The sequence below is a fragment of the Galleria mellonella genome, unplaced genomic scaffold (genome assembly GCF_026898425.1).
Source record: "Galleria mellonella isolate WM207_F2 unplaced genomic scaffold, CSIRO_AGI_GalMel_v1 utg312, whole genome shotgun sequence".
Lineage (NCBI taxonomy): Eukaryota > Metazoa > Arthropoda > Insecta > Lepidoptera > Pyralidae > Galleria > Galleria mellonella.
Genome location: NW_026442074.1, coordinates 9,914,960 through 9,933,922, shown reverse-complemented (window position 1 = coordinate 9,933,922; position 18,963 = coordinate 9,914,960). Strand labels below are relative to the sequence as shown.

The 18,963-nt window shown below is 34.7% G+C and overlaps 1 protein-coding gene across 17 annotated transcripts in view; it reads right to left on the bottom strand.

Moving 5' to 3' along the window:
- The window catches only part of LOC113515173 (golgin subfamily B member 1), a 96,402-nt gene that overhangs the window by 6,427 nt on the left and 71,012 nt on the right, over window positions 1–18,963 (bottom strand). For 15 of the 17 annotated variants that reach the window (XM_052896087.1, XM_052896086.1, XM_052896088.1 and 12 more), the window contains 13 exons: window positions 18,085–18,209; window positions 17,042–17,162; window positions 16,088–16,261; window positions 15,303–15,434; window positions 14,486–14,623; window positions 13,274–13,436; window positions 9,723–12,578; window positions 6,768–6,872; window positions 5,229–5,344; window positions 4,487–4,631; window positions 2,368–2,484; window positions 1,519–1,642; window positions 524–680 (listed from right to left, as the gene is read on the bottom strand). In XM_052896087.1, the coding sequence (XP_052752047.1) occupies window positions 524–680; window positions 1,519–1,642; window positions 2,368–2,484; window positions 4,487–4,631; window positions 5,229–5,344; window positions 6,768–6,872; window positions 9,723–12,578; window positions 13,274–13,436; window positions 14,486–14,623; window positions 15,303–15,434; window positions 16,088–16,261; window positions 17,042–17,162; window positions 18,085–18,209 (4,473 nt within the window). Of the gene's footprint in view, window positions 1–523; window positions 681–1,518; window positions 1,643–2,367; window positions 2,485–3,494; window positions 3,592–4,486; window positions 4,632–5,228; window positions 5,345–6,767; window positions 6,873–9,722; window positions 12,579–13,273; window positions 13,437–14,485; window positions 14,624–15,302; window positions 15,435–16,087; window positions 16,262–17,041; window positions 17,163–18,084; window positions 18,210–18,963 lie in introns of those variants that run through there. The other 2 variants (XM_052896092.1, XM_052896093.1) reach the window with 2 other exon arrangements.

Here is an 18,963-nt window from a genome sequence, read left to right as displayed (position 1 = left end):
ATGGTAAAAGTCCTGTATTTAGTGACATTTTAGAGATAAAAACAATTTAGTAATGTATAATTGATACGTTTTTAATATGAAAAAAGGAGCTAGGTATGCAGAAGACACCATATCTTGTTTATGGCTGTTTGCTCCTGTTGTTTGAATATTTTATTCAATTTTTGTGTGTCAATATTTTTATTCTATAGTTCTATATGAGGTACAAAAAATAAAACTTTCCTTATTTAACGTTGATCATTAACCACGACCTCCGTGGCAGAGTAATGAGATCTCCGGTTCGATTCTCTGTTGAGCCAAATTAAGGAAATGTTTTTTTCTTTGAATTCTTCTTTTCTTTCTTTTTTAAAATTGGGTAATCTGGATGTTCTTGGTTGCCTATAGATTTCATCGTTTTGTTCCTCACACAGTATCCTAAATTAAGATAAAGCGCTTGGTGGAATTGTGTGGTACATATTCATAAATAAATATGCTATAATGATTACAAAGTAAATAAATAAAAAAAAAATAGTAATATATAACTAACCAGTGTGGTAGGTATTCCGACAGACTCGGCGGCGGCGAATGCGACGGAAAAATTGGTCCTCTTATCGTGCGGTGAGAGCGACGCGTAGGGCACGCGGCCCTCACCGAGGTACGAGTGGAGTATCGCGCACAGCGCCATCCCGTCGTTCCATGACGAACTACAAATATTTTTTTTAATTAGTTGAAAATAGAGTGGTAACCCCACCTGTGGTATCGATTTATGTTGGCGAGGCTCTAGTGAGTGATGATAAATGAGAATGAATTCAGGTAAGGTGGTCCATCGTGGTGAACAATGGAGTAATAATAATTGGCAGAGCTTGGCAAAATGCCAAAAATAAGATATAGGCCCCCGTGTTATAAAATGGGCCCTACGGCAAGAGACCGCGATCTCCCATCACATATACAAAGCTCAGAATTTTTTTTTTTACTTTGTGACCGATGAGTAATTTATTTTACATTGAAAAGTATTTTTTTTTTTATTAATAATCGACAGGGTCCCATCAAAAGAATTTGCCAAAGGTCCCAAATTTTATAGTTACGCCACTGGTGTGTGAATTCAAATTAAATATAATGTCTCAGATGGGCTTCCATGGATAAAAACATTTTGCATGGAGGTTACCTGATGCCCTATCAGGTATATTATTAGCAAATGTATTTTAATAGGTTAAATGTGAAAAAATAAGATATAGGTGTTATAAAAGAGGATCAATAAATAACGTAGAGCTACGAGCATTCTTTTTTTTCTCTTTTTTAATCTTATTTGTTTCTGTAAGTCATGTGACGTCTGCATCCTATTTTACATCATGTAATTAACTATCTCCCATCACATATACAAAGAAAGCCGTACCATCATATGTTTAAAAAAATAGGATTTTTTGAGATACAAAAGTAGCTTGAAACAATATTACAATGTCAGAGGCATGTGCTTTTAGGATACATTACAAAATATTTTCAATAAATAAAATAAAATTCCCTCAATTATGAGCTTCCTCTTACCTAAAGTTAGTGATGTCAATATTATTATAACCAGATGTCTTCTGCTGGCACCATTTGAGTAATGCATTGCGTTTCGATCCACCATTTTTCACTTGTAACGCATTGAGCGGGTCCTTTCTCTCACCTATTTAAAGAGAAATTAACGTTAAAATAATTTTAAACATATAAATAAAAAAAAATATAAATCAAAATTTCGTTAGAATTCATGACTTATTTTTAGTTACATATTTTGTATAATTATCACAACACATACATGCAATTTAAGCCCGAAACGTTTTTGTTAGGGTAACCTGTAAACATGTTACTGAAAATACAAAATAAAAAAAAAATCTAAAATTACAATGATATTTTAAAATAATTTTCACGTTAACCAATTTGTCATATTTAATATGACAATGTAAAATTATTGCATTATAATAACTCATCAATTAATTGTTGATATATAAATAATAGATATATAAATGCAAATCTACAATTATTTATATAAAAAAAAATAGGTAAAAAATAGGAGCATAAAAAGTATCTACAGGTACTTTACAAAAAACTATTTCGAATATCGAGTATACAATTTGTACGTATAAAGGAACATCACTAATGTCAAATCGAAATTTTTTATGTATTTCAAGAAGGGCTAAATGGAAATATCCAAAGACATATAACTTATTTAAAAACAAAAACAAAACTGTCTCTATATTTTTTTTAAATACCTTACAAATTATGAGGCATAGACATAATCTTACTCGTTTTATAACAAGACCCATATTTTTAAATTTAGAACACATTATATTTAATGCTTCTATACGTGTATTGCGCTGATTTCAAACTAGCGTTTACGAGTTTTATACTTACATATGTCCCCATAGCTGTTCCTCCTGACGAATGACTCAATGGCCTTTTGCTGCAACGTGGCCAGCGCCCTCTGCTCGTCAGGTATGTTGGATCCAGGTGCTGGAGCCGGCGCCGTCTCTGCCCCACGCGTTAGTTAGACACATGAACGCAAGCAATATGGTCTCGGCTGTGTGCCAGCCTCAGAGTAATCAGTTAGGAAACCCTTCACCATGTTAGTGCATGCATTTTTAGGGTTGCCACCTAGGGATAGGGTAGAGGTAGGGTCTTTGAATAAATTACATGTTTCAATTTAGAAAATGAACTATATTTATTATTTACTGTACTGGATCATGTATTGTTTTTTTTTCTAAATTTTATTAAGACAATTTTTTTTATCTACAAAGGGTGATAATTGTGGCAACCCTAATATAAGTTTTATATCTCTATTGAGTAAGAAACTTGGCACAAAACCGATTGAAATGAGCATGTATATATACAATTATAGATGCGAAGTAAATACTTTTTCCATTGCTAATTTTTTTTCTACTCATAGCATTTAAAAAAGGAAAGTAATAGCCATACCGCTACCAATAGCAACAGGAGGACAAAAATAAATTGGTAATCTAAAGATTCCATGCCTAAAAGACATATTTATGACGTAGATGTTTTTTATTTATAGTAGAATAATGGGTATACTTATTACTTTTTTTTTACAAAAAAAAAAAAAATTTGTATCACGGATCTGAGAGTTTAAGATAAAAAATAATAAGTGCCCGCATAACGTCCACATTCCATCCCTACTGATTTTATAAATTAATGAATGGGTCTGCACCAATGGGTCTATTGGTCATGTCTTCGCGACTAAATTGGTGAATTAATTTAAACGATTACAGATAGAAACTTAGCTGGTTAAATACTTTTTACTTTTTTTCTAACCGTATCAGCCATAGAGAAAGTATTTATTTATCTATACTATGTTATTATTCTATGACTATTTCTCAATCACACTGTGTCACTAATAATTAAATGATAAGACTATATTATTTTTATAGTCAATAATAATAGACAAAAAAAGTATCACTAAATTGTATTTAAGAAAAAAAAAAACAACAATTGTTCGAAAGGGATTGAAAAAAAAAACAAAAGTGCACACATGCAAGTTTTGTATTACTGGACGCGCACACACACACATATAATGAGTTAGATACATTATAAAATATTAGGCGCCTTTCTCATGCCGCCATGCTGTAAGAAATAAAGAAGCAACGACTTACATGCTGTTATTTATACGTTTATTAGAGTTCGTGGTATTAACACAGTAGATATGGTAGTATATTTTAAGATAATAATGTTAGTACCTAAAATTATGTATACTTAAACAAATTGTTGTTCAAACTAAACAACTTCTATAAAAGGGGGGTTTATACTGTAAGATTGACAATGATCAGGGTCGAAACAGGAAGATTTTTTCTCTAAAATTAACTTTTTTTTTACAATTATTCCTCGATTGACTATTTACTATATGAGAAATGAAGACTTAGAAATTGCTGGCCCATAAATAGACTATTCATTTTTGTCTTATATTATATTAGTATATAATATAGGAGAGACTTTAAAAGCCAATTCTAGAGCAATACGTTTTATAATCAATTTCACCGTACTATTATTTCTCGATCTCTAAAATGTTCAAGTAATTTTAAAATAGGCTCTAAAATAATTATATATATATATATAATTATATATATATATATATATATATATATATATATATATATATATATATATATATATATATATATTTTTTCAGGAATGTAAAATAATTCAAATGATGATGACGTACGAATGTATAAACACTCACGTACTACACATATTCATCACTTTTTATTAATAAAAATCATTCACTAATCAGTTTTTTCAAAGTACAAAATAGTTTCACTATCTTTTTAAATAGCCGTCATATTTTTGCCTGATATATTATAATGGATAAGAAACAAAACATCCATTTACATTAAATTATTCAGCAATACTTAAAAAAAAAAAACAATTATGGCCCTATAACACACCCCTGAAGCACTCCAAAGAAAACTATTAAACTTCGATTAATCAACTTTATGTCTATACGTAAAAAGGTTCAACTCACCACTCGCAATAGGTGTTGCGCGAGCACTCCGTGCGGCCGGAGGTTTAGCGAAATTGTTGCTGGAGATCCCATTGGTGGGAGCTGACGAAGTCTCTGATAGGCCGTTCTTCATGTTGTTGTTTGCAGCCGCCACCACAGTTGTTTGCTGTCGAGGTTATGTTTATTTTACTTTATTATGGTACGTTCTGGTATTTTTAAACACAACATTTGATCTAGATAGAAAAAACAATAACGGCTCATTGTCCATTAAACAAACATTTATACACAATAGGAGCCACAGACAGTCCTCTATGTCGAGGCTGTTTTGACGCCCAAAGAAATGGCTGCTCACATAATCCTGGAATGTAAAGCTGTGGCCCCTCAACGTTTAGAAATCCTCGGAACGGTGAGGTCGCTCCGTGAGGCCTGTAAAGATCCCAGGAAGCTTCTGTGCTTTTGGGCGGAACTAGGCTGGGTGTACTAGCCACGATTAATACACACAACGGCTCGAATGAGAAGCAAAGCGCGGAAAAGAGAGTCCAATTTACATTGCATTCGAAACAATATTCGAAATAAACAACAATTACTGTGATTTTCATCGTATTGTACACTCGCTTTTAACCAGTTAGTAACAGAAATAGGCTAAAGAATTTTGACAAAATATTTTTGTGATATTTTTATTTGATTGGTTGTACGGAGAAAACAAATGTAATAAGATATGTAATAAAAAATAATAATGCAACAGAAATTTTAATTTAGATACCTGTGGCCATTCTCCAACGGGCGTGGTGGCCGGAGACTGCTTCGCCGCTTTCGCAGCATTCTCTATGCTTTCTATCAATGATTTCACTGACAACCGGGAGTCTTGTCGGCTCACACCTAAACAATAAAATAAATCTAAATGAATAAATAAAATTGTTATTCCGTTGCGTTCCGTTACACACTGTTATATACGACTATGTATAATAATATAGTAACATATACGAGTAACAACGTATTGCGGAACGGATCATACCACATCAATGACTTTCCGCAAAAAATATAGGAATGTTCATATTTCATATTTATTTATTAATCATTTTTTTAATGAAATAGTATATAAAAAACATAGGAATGTTCATATTTCACATTTATTTATTAACCATTTTTTTTAATTAAATAGTATACATAAAACATAGGAATGATCATATTTCACATTTATTTATTAACCATTTTTTTTAATTAAATAGTATACATAAAACATAGGAATGATCATATTTCACATTTATTTATTAACCATTTTTTTTTTATTAAATAGTATACATAAAATATAGGAATGATCATATTTCACATTTATTTATTAACCATTTTTTTTAATTAAATAGTATACATAAAACATAGGAATGATCATATTTCACATTTATTTATTAACCATTTTTTTTAATTAAATAGTATACATAAAACATAGGAATGTTCATATTTCACATTTATTTGTCAATCAATTTTTTAAAATTAAAAATAGTATACTCATGACTGTAACACCTGATCGACGATCAAAATAATTCATTTTTTAAATTCCTTCAAAACTTCATTGAATATAAATCACGTGATCAATTTAGTACTAAAGATAAAAAAAAATATTTTCATAATTTGACTAACTAAGAACGTCGAGGAAAGTTGTTGAGTTTTAGAAGCCACCATATCATGAACTTACAAAATGCAGGCAAGACAAGACTAAATATTTAATAACTAGAACTGGAATTATAGTTTTAAAGATAAAAAATAGCCCTTCAAACTCACTCTGATCGGATTTTGTCTTGTTATAATTTGAACGTATTTTCTATTAAGCCATTTAGCATAGCCCGCTATCTTTGTTCGCTATCAGCTAGCTAGCTTTATAATATGCATGTTTGGGAGGGATTATAAAATACTGTATAACCCAGGAAGCTTATTACAAATGTTTATAAACTTGTAATTTTTTTTTTACACAACTTAGAATGGCAAACAAGCTGACGGCCCACCTGATGGAAAGTGGTAACCGTCGCCTATAGACATGAGCAGAACCATGGACATAACAGAGTATACTGTTTCGCCCATAATACCCCCCATACGTTGCTATTCCTGAGGACTCAGGTGTTATTCCTCTGCACTCTGTAAATTTACGCCATATCCCACCCTTCATACCGAAACACAGTCATGCAAACACAACTGCATCACGGTTGAAACACGAATGGAACAGAGGCACCCAAGCAAACGACTTTTGTACAAAGTCTCCCTCTGGTATGATATTTATATTTATTTAAGCTAAAGTTTAAGAACATACCTTTGGTCCTTCGATGTGACGCTGCTGTCGCCATGATGTCCTGCAACGAGGCGCTCGTCAACAAAGGAGGAGGTGGTGGGGTCTCCTCAGCGCGCGGAGGCATTGCTAGAAAATCACAAAACAACTTCAATAACATCATCATATTTTTGAAAACTGCATATTTTAACTTTAGGTATTATAGACTCCGACTGCCATTTTGTTCACGCACGTTTTGCGATACGTGTTTCACCTCTAAACGAGGCATCTTCAAGTTATTAGATCGCTACTTGGAGCCTAGTGTTAACTGTTCAAAACCCAAACTACGAATAACAAATGCCAGTTGGAGATTGATGTCTAATATGGAAGGTTGTGGAGCTTCTGGTAGTAATAGTGGTGGCCAGTCTTCGAGTGTTGGCAGTCACACACGTACCAATGGTAGCGGAATTAAACAAAATAATTCTAAACAAATAACTATCGACTTCCGCAAGATAACACATAGTTCAGTAAAATATTTATTTAATTATTACATTACTGTCATATGGATTCGTACTACATAGACAAATACAGAAAGAATTGTTACGTATGCACCTTTAAGGCATTATAATGGGAGCGAGAGGGATAGACATCCTATTAGGACAGGACTAGAGGTGTTTTTTTAATAATTTAACAAATGTACAAATTTTTGTTTATATTTTATATTGGTTATCATTAACAACATAACAAAAGAATTGTTGAAAAAAAAATATCACCTAGAAGAAGTGAACGTCAAGTTCTACAAGATATATTATTAACTATTTATATTAAGAGACTATATTTACTATATTTGAAATAAATCGAGTTATATACTTACATATTTTAAAAAAACATACTTCTTAATAATAATGATCTACGAGCTGACATATGACACAATCGAAATGGAATCAAAATAGAATTATAAACCTTACGTATAAAATAGTATAACGTAATCATTTGGCCGTGTGGTCCCAGCATAGAATAGGCCACCACTTTCTTTCCTGTGGGTGTCGTAAGAGGCGACTAAGGGAGCATAATAGTAGAGAGATCAGTAGCAGCGTCCCTCTTAAAACATAGCTGAAAGCCTAACTTCAGTTGCCAATCCGCCTGCCAAGCGTGGCTATCACTCTCCTTATGGGAATGGTTTATGTTCAGCAGTGAGCATTTTATCTCCAACTAGCAATCCGGTCCGACTTAGAATGTATAGATAGAATTTTCAAAAATACATAATACAGAGCCTATGTTCGTCATCATCATCATCATCACCATCATATCAACCTTTACCTGTCCACTGCTGAACATAAGCCTCCACCTTGGGGTATTTGCCAGTAGTTGCCGCGCTTGGCAGGCGAATAGGTAACCGCAGTCAGGCTTTAGATGTTTTAAGAGGGACGCTGCTGCCCATCCCTCGCCCTCCTTTAGTCTGTTCTTAAGACATCCACGGGAAAAGAAGAGGTGGCCTATTCTATGACCACACGGCCACACATTGAGAATATAACTTTCTATAGGTGAAAGAATTTTTAAAATCGGTCGAGTTATTTCTGAGATTATCCATTCCAAACAGATCTTTATAATTGCGTCAAAGTCAGCCTCGACCTCGTGCACAAGCAAGTTGTTAGAAAGAAAATAACTAAAACAGGTTATTTACCTACAAAAAAAAAAATAGTTTCTTCAAAATCTCAACTACTAAAAGCTGTAAGCAAAGCTGAATCATGCAGCATGCATGCAGTTAATTTGTGGGATAAATTTTGACGGATTCGAATCGGGATTGTAATCACATATATTTATCAAAGTGTCGTTGTTACCTTACCTTAATTTTGACGTACATAAGATGTGATTTCAATTCAAAATTATTCTACTGATGGTTTTTTTTAATGATATTATGATTATCTTAAAATAAGAAGAGGCAGAGTATGGTTAGATATTTTATTAACGTGTGTACTCCAATTGTTTGGCTTCTCAACTAGGATGTTCTGTGTTATGAGAAACCAGGGAATGAACATCTGAGATTTCTGAGATCACAACCCAAAAAACCCAGAATCAAAATGCCTTAATGACTCGATTAATTGTGATGAAGTAAGATATATGTAATAAGATATATGTGTGTGATGTGTATGGTATAAACCGCTTAGAAAAAGTCATCCAGAAAGAAAACTAAATGAAAAAATATTTTAAAAATTATTTCTTCTGTCTTACTAAATTAGACATATATACACAAAAGACTACGAGGAAGAGCAAAAACACTAGAAATAAAAATTAAATCTTAATCCTAATACTACGTAATACATAAATGTACGTAATACGTATTCGTATATAAAAAAAGGACATAAATCTAAGATATAAATAGGAAATTTTTTCATTTAAACATTTTCTTGTGATATTTATTTTAATGCCAACATTCAATATACATCTTTACTGAAAATAAAGATGTACTATGTAACAAATCTCAGTCATCCACATCGGTGCAGGAACAAATTGATATCTCTCATATATGTAGTACTGCGATATTATATTACATAAATAATTAAGTTACGCCTATAATACAAGTAAAATTAAGAATAATTCTTAGGTTCCAGATGTAGCTGTATCATTCTTCTACTACTTTGGATTTGTCAGATGATGATGCTATTGTAATCATCAATATTGTAAATTTTACCTAAGTACGATACAGTCCGTGTTTACATTTACTATCACAGATAAAGCTTCACACTTGACATTTACCATCACCTTAACCATCACCGAATGTGTAAGTATATCGCACTAAGTATCTACATCAAATGTCTTTAAAAAGTTACTGAATTTTAACAAATTGTTATAAATGTATCATAATGACTTATAGAAACTCAGTACGTTATAGCTGTGACACGTGACACTGATGAAAACAAACATATATACGTAGTTATTTACATAGAATCTCACACTTGCACGTTTAGTTCTCGGGGTGACAAAAGCCTTCCAACTTACGTAGAGGTCTAGGCGGTGACGGATCGTTCAAGGATCTTATTGGATGCGACAGCCTCTTGTGTTCCAACGTTTTCCAGTAAGGTTTAGGTTCCCGTGGCCACGATCCGGTGTTCGTATCTACAGACGGAGCTCTCTCTTCTTGCACCGATATTTTTCTTAGAGTCACGTCACTTTTTCTTGGCTCAGGACAAGGCGGTTTCTTTTCTAAATTTTGAACGATTTCTCCAATAGGTCCACTTGGTTTTTTGGAGTTATCTTTTGCACTGGGAGTTCTTGATAAGTTAATGACTGACTTAGTAATACCTGCCATTTCCCTAACTATACTCGTAGGTTCCTCAGGTTTAGATATTGATGAATTTTCTTTTTTCGGTTTCTTGGGTCTTCTTGGGACCTTTAAAAGCTCTTCACGGGTAACTGAACCAAATTCATCTACTGTGTTTCTACTTTTGTTCGATAGCTTTACATCGTCGGCTATATTCTTATTATCTGCAGATGATAAAGGTTGTCCGATCTCTTCATAGTAATGTTCTTGTTCTGAATCTCTTCTGGGTGGAATTAACGGTAAAAATGGATTTGTATTATTCGATCGCGTCGACTCCTTGCTAATATGATTCTTTTGCAGTTTGGGCCTTGATTGTGTGAATGGTTGATTTGAATTTATAATAAAAGGTACGTTTTCAACGGGTTGATAGTATTGATTGTCAATCAACCACTCTGGACTCTTACTTAATTTTCCAACCTTAGATTTCGCATCTGATTTAGAAGGCTGAGATGGTATTTCTGTACTTTTAGGAAGAAGTTTTGGAGATGGTGACAGTTTTAAATCTGTTATGTTTTCATTAGATAAATTTTTCCATGATAGAAATGGTAATTGCTTTGCCTTTAGATTCTTTTGATACATACCTTTCTTGTTACTATTAGCATTATCAGTAATATTTAAATTACTGGTATTGCTACTAAAGTTATTATTATCGTCACTTTGAATTTTTTGTGGTTCAGATTTGTTTTTGTTTCCATTTTCTTGTGTAATGACTTGATCTATGTCATCGTAATATACTGTAGCTTTTTTACCTTCTATTTTGTTATCAAGATCTTGTTGTTGCGATTTGAATATAATAGGATGGATTAAAACAGGACTCAAAATAATCGGTGACGTACTGCCCATAGTACTATTCACTATCTTTATTGGTGTCACAAACGTTTTAAGTCTGCCATCCATAGGCCTGATATTTACTGTAGGAACGTTATTCGTTTTTTGTATTACATTAGAATTGGTTTGATTGGTAGATTCTTTATTGACAGTGTTAATTTTCAAATGATAACTAAGATTTTCATCAGTTATTTCATCTGCACTTTTAAAAGTACTTGTACTGTTTTTCATAGATTCTATAAAAGGATTACTACTACGAAAATTATCTAGAACATTTTCAGTTACATTGGATTTATCTTCTGCCTTTGCCATTTCCTCTATTTTTATTGATATATCTACATCATTTTTGTTTTTATAACTCTGTGGACTGGAAATGGGAGACTTGATAGCATTAGCAACATTTACATGATTTTCTTTTCTTGTATTTACGTTGACTTCATTTTTCGAAAAACTTAACTTTTTTTGTTTAGGCGGAGATGGAGATCTCTTATCTTTATTGGTACCTATTATTCTATCCATAGCTGCTTTGAAAGTCATCTTTATATCTTCGTTTGCTTTCTTTAAATCTTTTTCAATTTCTTCTTCGAGTGTTACTTTGATAGTTGGTTTTTCTAATGACTGCACGAAAGTGTTAACTTCTGGTATACGTTTTATATCATGTGGGTATGGATATGGAAGAATGGATTCAGCTTTTACGATTGGTATTATACCAATATCCTGTTCAAATTTATTCGACATATTTAATTCTGTTGACGAACTGCTGCTGAATGATTTTTTTATACTTTTATTTCCGTATGTTCGAGTATCACTATCATTATTAGAATCAGATATAATATTTTCTGCTACATTTGGTGATGAATTGAAAATTGAAACTGTAGAGTCAAATTTATCAACACTTGCATTAGTTAGGTTAGGTTTCTTACTATTTTTCTCGATTGGAGATGAGAAGACACTATCAGAACCAATAGTGTTTAAAGATATTTCACTATAACTATGACTTGGACATAAAAATTCTATACTAGTAGCCTCTTTTAGATTATCTTTATATGCTACACTATAATTCAAATTATCGGTGCTATAGGATTTAGGTTTACCTTTGTACATGCCTGATAAACTTCTACTAAAAATAGTTCTTTCTTTTGATGTTTCAGTTTTACTGCACTCCGATTTGGTTACTGATTTGACACGATGCTTACTATTATCTAGATCTGTATAAGATGATAAATCTTCAGATATATCGTCAGAAAAGTTCGGTGAAAACGACGTCGCATCGTGAGCACCTTGAATGATGTGATCAATGACATCTACAGCATCTTGCCTCTTAAGCTCTTTGTTCTCAAAGGGAGGTAGATCTGTCTTAATCAAGGCATCTCTATGTGTTACAGCAGTATCTTTAGATGGCTTTTCAAAACTAGTATCGTCAGTTTCATCCACAGTCACATCTTTAATTTCAATTGTTAAATTCAAATCAACATTAGATTCAGAGGAACCGTTTAATTTGCAGAAAGCTTGATCTACTATACTTGTATCTTTAAGGGAAGGATCAGATACACTGTGTACTCTAGATAGATATCTGGTTCTGATGGCTTTAAATACATCTTTGGACGAACTATCACTTTGATAGTCCAATAGGGATTCTTTGGATCGTCTTTTCTCATCATCCGAATAGTTGTGAACGCTATCCAATGATTGTGACTTGTTATCACCTGTTTTGGCACATTAAATCGAGATTAGATATTTTATAAATATGTACACAGTTGCGTTGTTAGTTTATGGTCTTACAAATAAATTATCATAAGCTATACACAGAATTAGTGCATGATAATGCCCGTTAATTCTGTCTAGTAGGATACGTAAAGTTCTAATAGAAGTGAATTTGTGTTGTTATAAAAGGTTTTCTAACACTGTGTATGAATGTTGTATTAATCATGCAATAATAATAAAATAACACCCAATACCTTCTATGTTTCTTTATATATATTTATTTTTAAGACTTTTTTATTTAGCAGTGATGTAAATTTCGCTACAATAAGTGAAATATAAAAACCAAATCTACAATTTGCAATTTACAATAGCAGAAATCACATATAGAGATGTATATTTGTCGAAGAGCCCATTCCTATACATATTTCCTATACTACAATAAAAAAATGGAAAACTGTATCCCATAAGAGGAGCAACGACTGTGATGTTTATCTGGAAACATTTTGGTACTAAATTGTACATTTCGAAATATTAATTTCAAAAGTGTTATATTCAAATGGATTCGTGCAAGAAGATTGTTATTCGTATGCAAATTATATCATTTGTTAATTCAAAGTATGTGATTTCTACTAGCTATAATTCAAACAAAGTCTATGACATGCAACTGGCATTTCCTTACAATCGCTCCCCCACTCACCTTTGAGTGAATGGATCTGATCTTCGAGCAGCCTGATCCGGTCCCTCAGGATCTTGTTTTCGGACACCAACCGTTCCAGTTCCCGTTGAGCTTCGGTTTTGAAGTCATTCGCGACGCGGACCGTCATTAGTAAATCGCTCTCGAATTGTTTCCATTCTGCTTCCTGAATGATAATAGAAATGATAAAAGTATTATATTTATTTATTTATTTGTTCTGGACAGTGTTCCTTCACACATGCCTCTGTGGCAATAATTAGTCAGGATGGGAACCGGAAATGAAAGTACAGGAAATGAAAGAACGCAGGTCAGTGTGTGAAGTGCCTAATATTGAATTCATATCATTTTGTATTTATTTACTTTTTATGCATCTTAGAGTGGCAAACAAGCTGACGGTCCACTAGATGGAAAATGGTAACCGTCAGTTATAGACATGAGCAGTACCATGGAGATAACAGAGTACACTGTTGTATGTGTTTCCTTAATTCTTTCCTCCGTACTGTAGGTGGCGGAAACCACCAACAAATGCATTCCCAAAGAGGATTGACATCAGGCAAGCGACTGGTCGTAAAACTAAGCCAAATGTTTTTGTAATATGAATAAAAACATATAACGCCGACCCTATATAATAAATGGGTTAAGGGTAGGAAGAAGATTGAGAATGACAGTGTTGCAGTTGTCATAGCGTGACTCAGTGTATGTGTAGTAGGAAAGGGATAGTTAGCAATGGAGTTTGACAGCCCCATTGCCAGCAATATGCCCTATTAGGTCGTCCTCCACGCGGTTCCCCCTGGAAACCATCGTGAACAATTCTTGTTGAATTCGTCACGATGAGCTAGCTGACCTGTTTTATCCTCACCTATCATCCTTCACTGGTGCCCCGTCGGTGGATACCGATATCGCGGGTGGGGTTACCATTCCATTATCACTCATTAAAAAAAAAAAAAACAGTGTATGTGTATAGAGTAGTACGTTTTTTTTTATATCACTGAGGTGGCAAACAAGCATACGGCCCACCTGATGGTAAGTGGTTACCGTAGCCTATGAACACCTGCAATACCAGAGGTATTACGCGCGCGTTGCCGACCCTGAAGAAACCTCTTCAGGGTCGGCAGAAGGGGGATACCCTTTTGAAGAACCCCATGCTGTAGTCTCTTGGGAAAACCTCGGCAGGGAGGTCATTCCACAACCTGAGTGTTCGTGGGAGGTACGTACGTCGCGGTCGCGGTCGCGCGCGAGCTGCGCGAGGCGGGCCCGCGCGTCCTGCAGCTGGCGCTCGGCGTCCGCGGCGCGGGCCAGCGCCTCGCCCGCGCGGGACATCAGCGACAGCTTCTCGTCCGCCGTCACCTGCACCTGACCACGCAACGCACCGTAATTGTACACATACAGTCAAAACACTATATGGTGAAATTGAAGGGATGAATACTTCAATGCGTTATAAACGGAGAGAAAAAAATATACAGTATGTCCCGTAAAGTAGTGAACCCACAATATCATTTTAATTAGGAAGATTTATGTAGTAAAAATTAAGGTAGTTAAGAAACCTTGAACAAAAAACAACAATAAAATAAAAAAAAAACAAATATGGTAAAATTTAATATTTAGCTTACATGGATGATATTTTCACCACATTTTGAAAACAAAGCATAACTTAATAACTACTTGTAGTTATACAAAAATACAGTTGTACAAAAATACTAAAATTTATAGTCCTAGATCTTGACCTAGGACTATCAATTTTAGTACTTTTGTTAGATAATAGGTCTCACTACCCCCCATAACCCGTTGGTCCACTACTTATGGGACATCCTGCATAATTTTAATAATTTTACAAATAAGTACATTTTAATTGTGACTTATTACAATACAATTATCTCTGTTTGTTGCTTTTTACTATTTCAGTATTTTAATTGTATTTTTCGTTGTTATTTCATATCTTACGATATAATGGGGTCATCTTCGTTAAATAAAAAGATTTTTTTTTAGATCATTAAAATATTGGTCTAATAAATATATTTTTGTTTTCTCTTACTTGTATCTGCAATTCAGCTGCATTATCTTGCAGCGTCTTGAGTTCGCCCTGTAATGCCGTCTTCTCTTGTCTCAGTTGTTCTAACTGGAACTCCAGTTCGGATATCGTCGACTTGGCGTTATTGCGTGACACCTGGAAAATGTTTTGTGATATGACACTTTCAATTGGTTTTACTCTTTGTTATTTTAATTCATAAAAGTAACTAAATGCTATTTAATTTTTTTTTTATTTATTTTATAAGAAGCATATAAAATACTAAAATAAGGTAAGAAATTTTATACTGAATTTCATAGGTGTCTGATTCACGTCGAGCCATTGTGTGCAGACTCGCACGTTTTAGATGCGGTTCATATTTCGAAAAAAAAAAAATTAAGTAAAACGATGTTCATTCGCATATAGGTACAGTCGAGGTAATGTAAAAGGTGGGGGGGGGGGGGGGGGAGATTTGTTCGTAATTGGTACACTCTATTATTATGCTAATCCCATATGTATTCATCACGATGGACTAACTGACCTGCTTTCATCGTCACCTATCATCCCTTACCTGGTGCCCCGCTAGCATATAGCAATAGCGCGGGCGGGGTTACTATTCCATTATCATCCATTAAAGAAAATGTAAAAGGAGGATAGCGGCTGATCCTGCCTGTGTAATCAATCAATTAACACTGGTAGGGATAGCTCCCTGAGAGATGGCAGGTGGATATAAAATGAAGTGAGGCGGTGTAGCGCGAGTGAGTGAGTGAGTGAGTGGGTGCGGTGTGCGGTGTGCGGTGTGCGGGGCGCACCATGGCGTCGTCGTGCAGCTTGCGCGCGTCGCAGTGCGCGCGGTCGAGCTGGCGCTGCGCGTGCGCCAGGCGCTCGGCCAGCGCGTCCGCCTCGCGGCGCGCGCTCGCCGCCGCCGCCGCCGCCGCCGCCTCCGCCTCCGCCGCGCCCGCCGCCACGCCCGCGCGCTCCGCCAGCTGACACACAGGTCCCACATTCAAAATATAAATATAAATTAACACATAAACATTATCTAGTATTAGTAATAAGCGAGTGTATCTAAACACATGCGTGCGTGTGCGTGCGTGCGTGTGCGTGCGCGCGCGTGTGTGTGTGTGTGTGTGTGTGTGTGTGTGTGTGTGTGTGTGTGTGTGTGTGTGTGTGCGTGTGTGTGTGTGTGTGTGTGCGTGCGTGTATGTGTGTGCGTGCGTGTAGGTGTATATGTGTGTATGAATGTATATGTGCATGCGTGTAAGTGTATGTATGCGAACATATACCAGTTATTGTGTAGTATGTATGTTGTATGAGTATTTGTGTAGTTCTGTGCAAATCCATATTTAAGATCTTTTATTAAAAAGTAACTCATCAATATTTTGGAATTATTCAAATATTTATATTTGAAAAATTCTTCAGTTTCGTCGTAATTAAAAATTTTTAACCAGAGTTATTTTGTACACGACAATCTTACATTACATACGTCTTCTTATAGACAATCTTATCTTACATTACAAGTACATTGAAAAGATTGCTCTCAGCAATAAGACCGCCTTATACAAGATTATAATAAAAGTATTTCACCTTACTAAGTTCTTTCTTTATTCTTTATTGTACACAAAAGGTTATTAAAATGTAAAAACAAACATAATAGTACACAAAGGCGAGCTTATGTCCAATAGAGATTTCTTCCAGCAAACCCAATATGAGATAATATATAAGTTCTAAGTATATACCATCTATATGGAAACAGTTTCAATTACCTTGGCTTTAGCGGCATCCAGCAAGTTGGTGAGGTTGTGGAGCTGCTCCTGGCGCGCGGTAGCCTCTCGCTCCCACTGCACGCGCTCCGTCTCCAGGCGTTCCGTGTTGCTTTCTACCATTCTAGATAATATACACATATATTAGGATTATTTTGTGTACAGTTACAAGGTGATTTTAATAAAGTTATCAATACATATAATAAAATCGTAACTGGTCCCTACATAGAAGATATATAAGAAAATCTATTTTAAGGAGTCTTTATGAACGCAATAGAACCTAAAACAATGATTTTTAGAATTTTTGTCTGTTTATCGGTACGTTTATGCACGCTAATCACAGAAACGGCTTAACTGATATGAATGCAACTTTCATTACTGCGTTGCGGTTTACTTCACTTTACATTTAGTGTTTGTTTTATTTCAATCGGTTCATAAATAAAAAAGTTCTATCAATCTAAAGATTCATATATAAAATGCTATAAAATAACCGATCAGTTTTTTTTTATACAATTTAGAATGGCAAACAAGCTGACGGTTCACCTGATGGAAAGTGGTAACCATCGCCTATAGACATGAGCAGTACACCACGGACATGACAGAGTATACTGTTTCGCCCATGATACCCCCCATGCGTTGCCATTCCTAAGAACTCAGGTGTTATTCCTCTGTACCCAGTAAATTCAAGCCATATCCCACCGAAATACAGCCATGCAAACACAACTGCTTCACGGTTGAAACACGAATGGGACAGAGGTAACCAAGCAATTGACTTTTGTACTGACTGAAACTTTACGAAGGTATTAGGTACGTAATTGTCATTTAAGTATATAATACAATATAAGACAGGATTCTAAGTGTTCCAATGGGACTGATTTATGGGTATTACATAGTTAGAAGTGGGCAACACCATGGGAAACGGCTAGTACAAAAATAAATTTAATAGAAAAAATCGTTAATAAATACAATCACTATATTAAAAAAAATGCTTAGAATATAAAAGCCGATACGAGTACGCAATAAACCTTGCTATCTCGTTCACTCACCTAATCCTTTCAGCGAGGGCTTCATTTTCTTTGGTTTTCTCTTCCAACGCAGCTTTGGTATCTTTCGTCTCTGTCTCGAGCTCCTCCAGCTTGCTCTGCAGGTGACGTCGTTCTTCTTGCGACAACTGATAAACAAACAGTAATTCTCACTAATATTTATAATAATGAATGAATGAAAACTTTATTGTTCCCTGCAAAGAATGTTACGGATTATAAACATTAACAATATGTACACAGGGGGAAAGGGATTGTTAATAATGGAGACTGAGAATCCTATTGCTGGCAATATACCCAACCAGGTCGATCTCCTCGCGGTTCTCCCTGGAAACTATCATAGTTAATTCCTGATGAATTCATCATGATGGGCTAACTGGCCTGTTTTCATTCTCATCTATCACCCTTCACTGGTACTGGTGGCGCCAGCGTTAGCGCAGGCGGGGTTACCATACCATTTTCACCCATCAAAAAAAAAAATGTACACAAAATTAATACTTAACTACATAAAAGCAAGAATCTGCCTCTCTAGGCAATAATGGACGTCCTTATAGCTAAATGGCGATCTCTTCCAGGTAATCTTAAATAAAAATAATATTTAAATTATAATATAAAAATAAGTATTTCATCTTGTCTGTTACATTTTCATAGCTAAACTCGCCTTAAATTGGTCGGAATAAGTCGACAAAATACCAAAGACACACAAAAAAAACGGAGAATTGTCAACTATACCTGTTCTAAGCCGGGTGAACAAATACTATATTTACCAATTGTGTAATAAATAATGTATGACTATGAGTAGAAATATCTAGGTAGATATTACATTCCTGTATTTAATAAATAGTAACTACGTCCCGTGTGGTCCCGGCATAGAATAGGCCACCC